Raw genomic sequence first — 715 nt, 5'->3', positions numbered from 1 at the left:
CCCCCCCCCAGCCCCTCTTTCCTTTTATCTCTCTTCCTCCAACACAACCACCAACTACTTCTCCTCAAACACAACCCAAACCACAACAACAGCAACCCAAGCTTCCATTTTCTTCTACTTCTTCTTCATCACCACAGAGGCCTAGTACTTTCTTCCCAACTTACCAGTCCCCACCACTCCCTCCTTCTCCAACAGTCATCGCCACTTTCCCAGCCAACATCTCCTCCCTTCTCATTCCACAACCCCACTCCAAAACACACAACCACCGCCCCACCGCCGCCCTCGCAATCTCCCTCTTTCTCCTCTCCCTCGCCCTCCTCACCATATCCGCCGCCTTCGCCTACCACCGTCACACCCACAACACTCCCTCCACCACCGCCGACGATGACAAAGCTTCAAGATCAGACAGTCTCCGCTTATTCCCTCCGAACACTGCCACTTCCGACGCCATCAGCACGGCAGCAAATACAGAGGATACACGAGTAATAACAGAGCCAAGCTGCAACGTCAATGACGGTTTCCGGCAGCCGTACCGGCAACTTACAGACTCGCCGGAGCTAAATCCCTTACCTCCTCTTCCACGTCACAATGTTATGGCATGGATGAGTGAACAAAAGCAAGAAAAAGACGATGAAAGAGAAGAGGAAGAACAAGAAGAAGAACAGTTTTATTCTCCGAAAGGTTCTTCTTCTGGTAACAAACAGCAACACACTCT

General features: G+C 51.6%; 1 protein-coding gene across 1 annotated transcript in view; it reads left to right on the top strand.

The window, feature by feature from the left end:
* Positions 1-5: 5 nt before the first annotated feature.
* LOC101501204 (formin-like protein 1) overlaps positions 6-715 on the top strand; it is a gene marked incomplete at its 5' end in the record, with an annotated part of 3,524 nt that continues 2,814 nt past the window's right edge. The window contains one exon of the mRNA XM_073369444.1: positions 6-712. Coding sequence (XP_073225545.1) covers positions 6-712 — 707 coding nt within the window. The remainder of the gene's footprint in view (positions 713-715) is intronic.

This window comes from Cicer arietinum, chromosome 6, assembly GCF_000331145.2.
Source record: "Cicer arietinum cultivar CDC Frontier isolate Library 1 chromosome 6, Cicar.CDCFrontier_v2.0, whole genome shotgun sequence".
NCBI classification, from domain to species: domain Eukaryota; kingdom Viridiplantae; phylum Streptophyta; class Magnoliopsida; order Fabales; family Fabaceae; genus Cicer; species Cicer arietinum.
The sequence above is the reverse complement of the archived record's forward strand: the minus strand, read 5'-3'. Positions and strand labels throughout refer to the sequence as shown.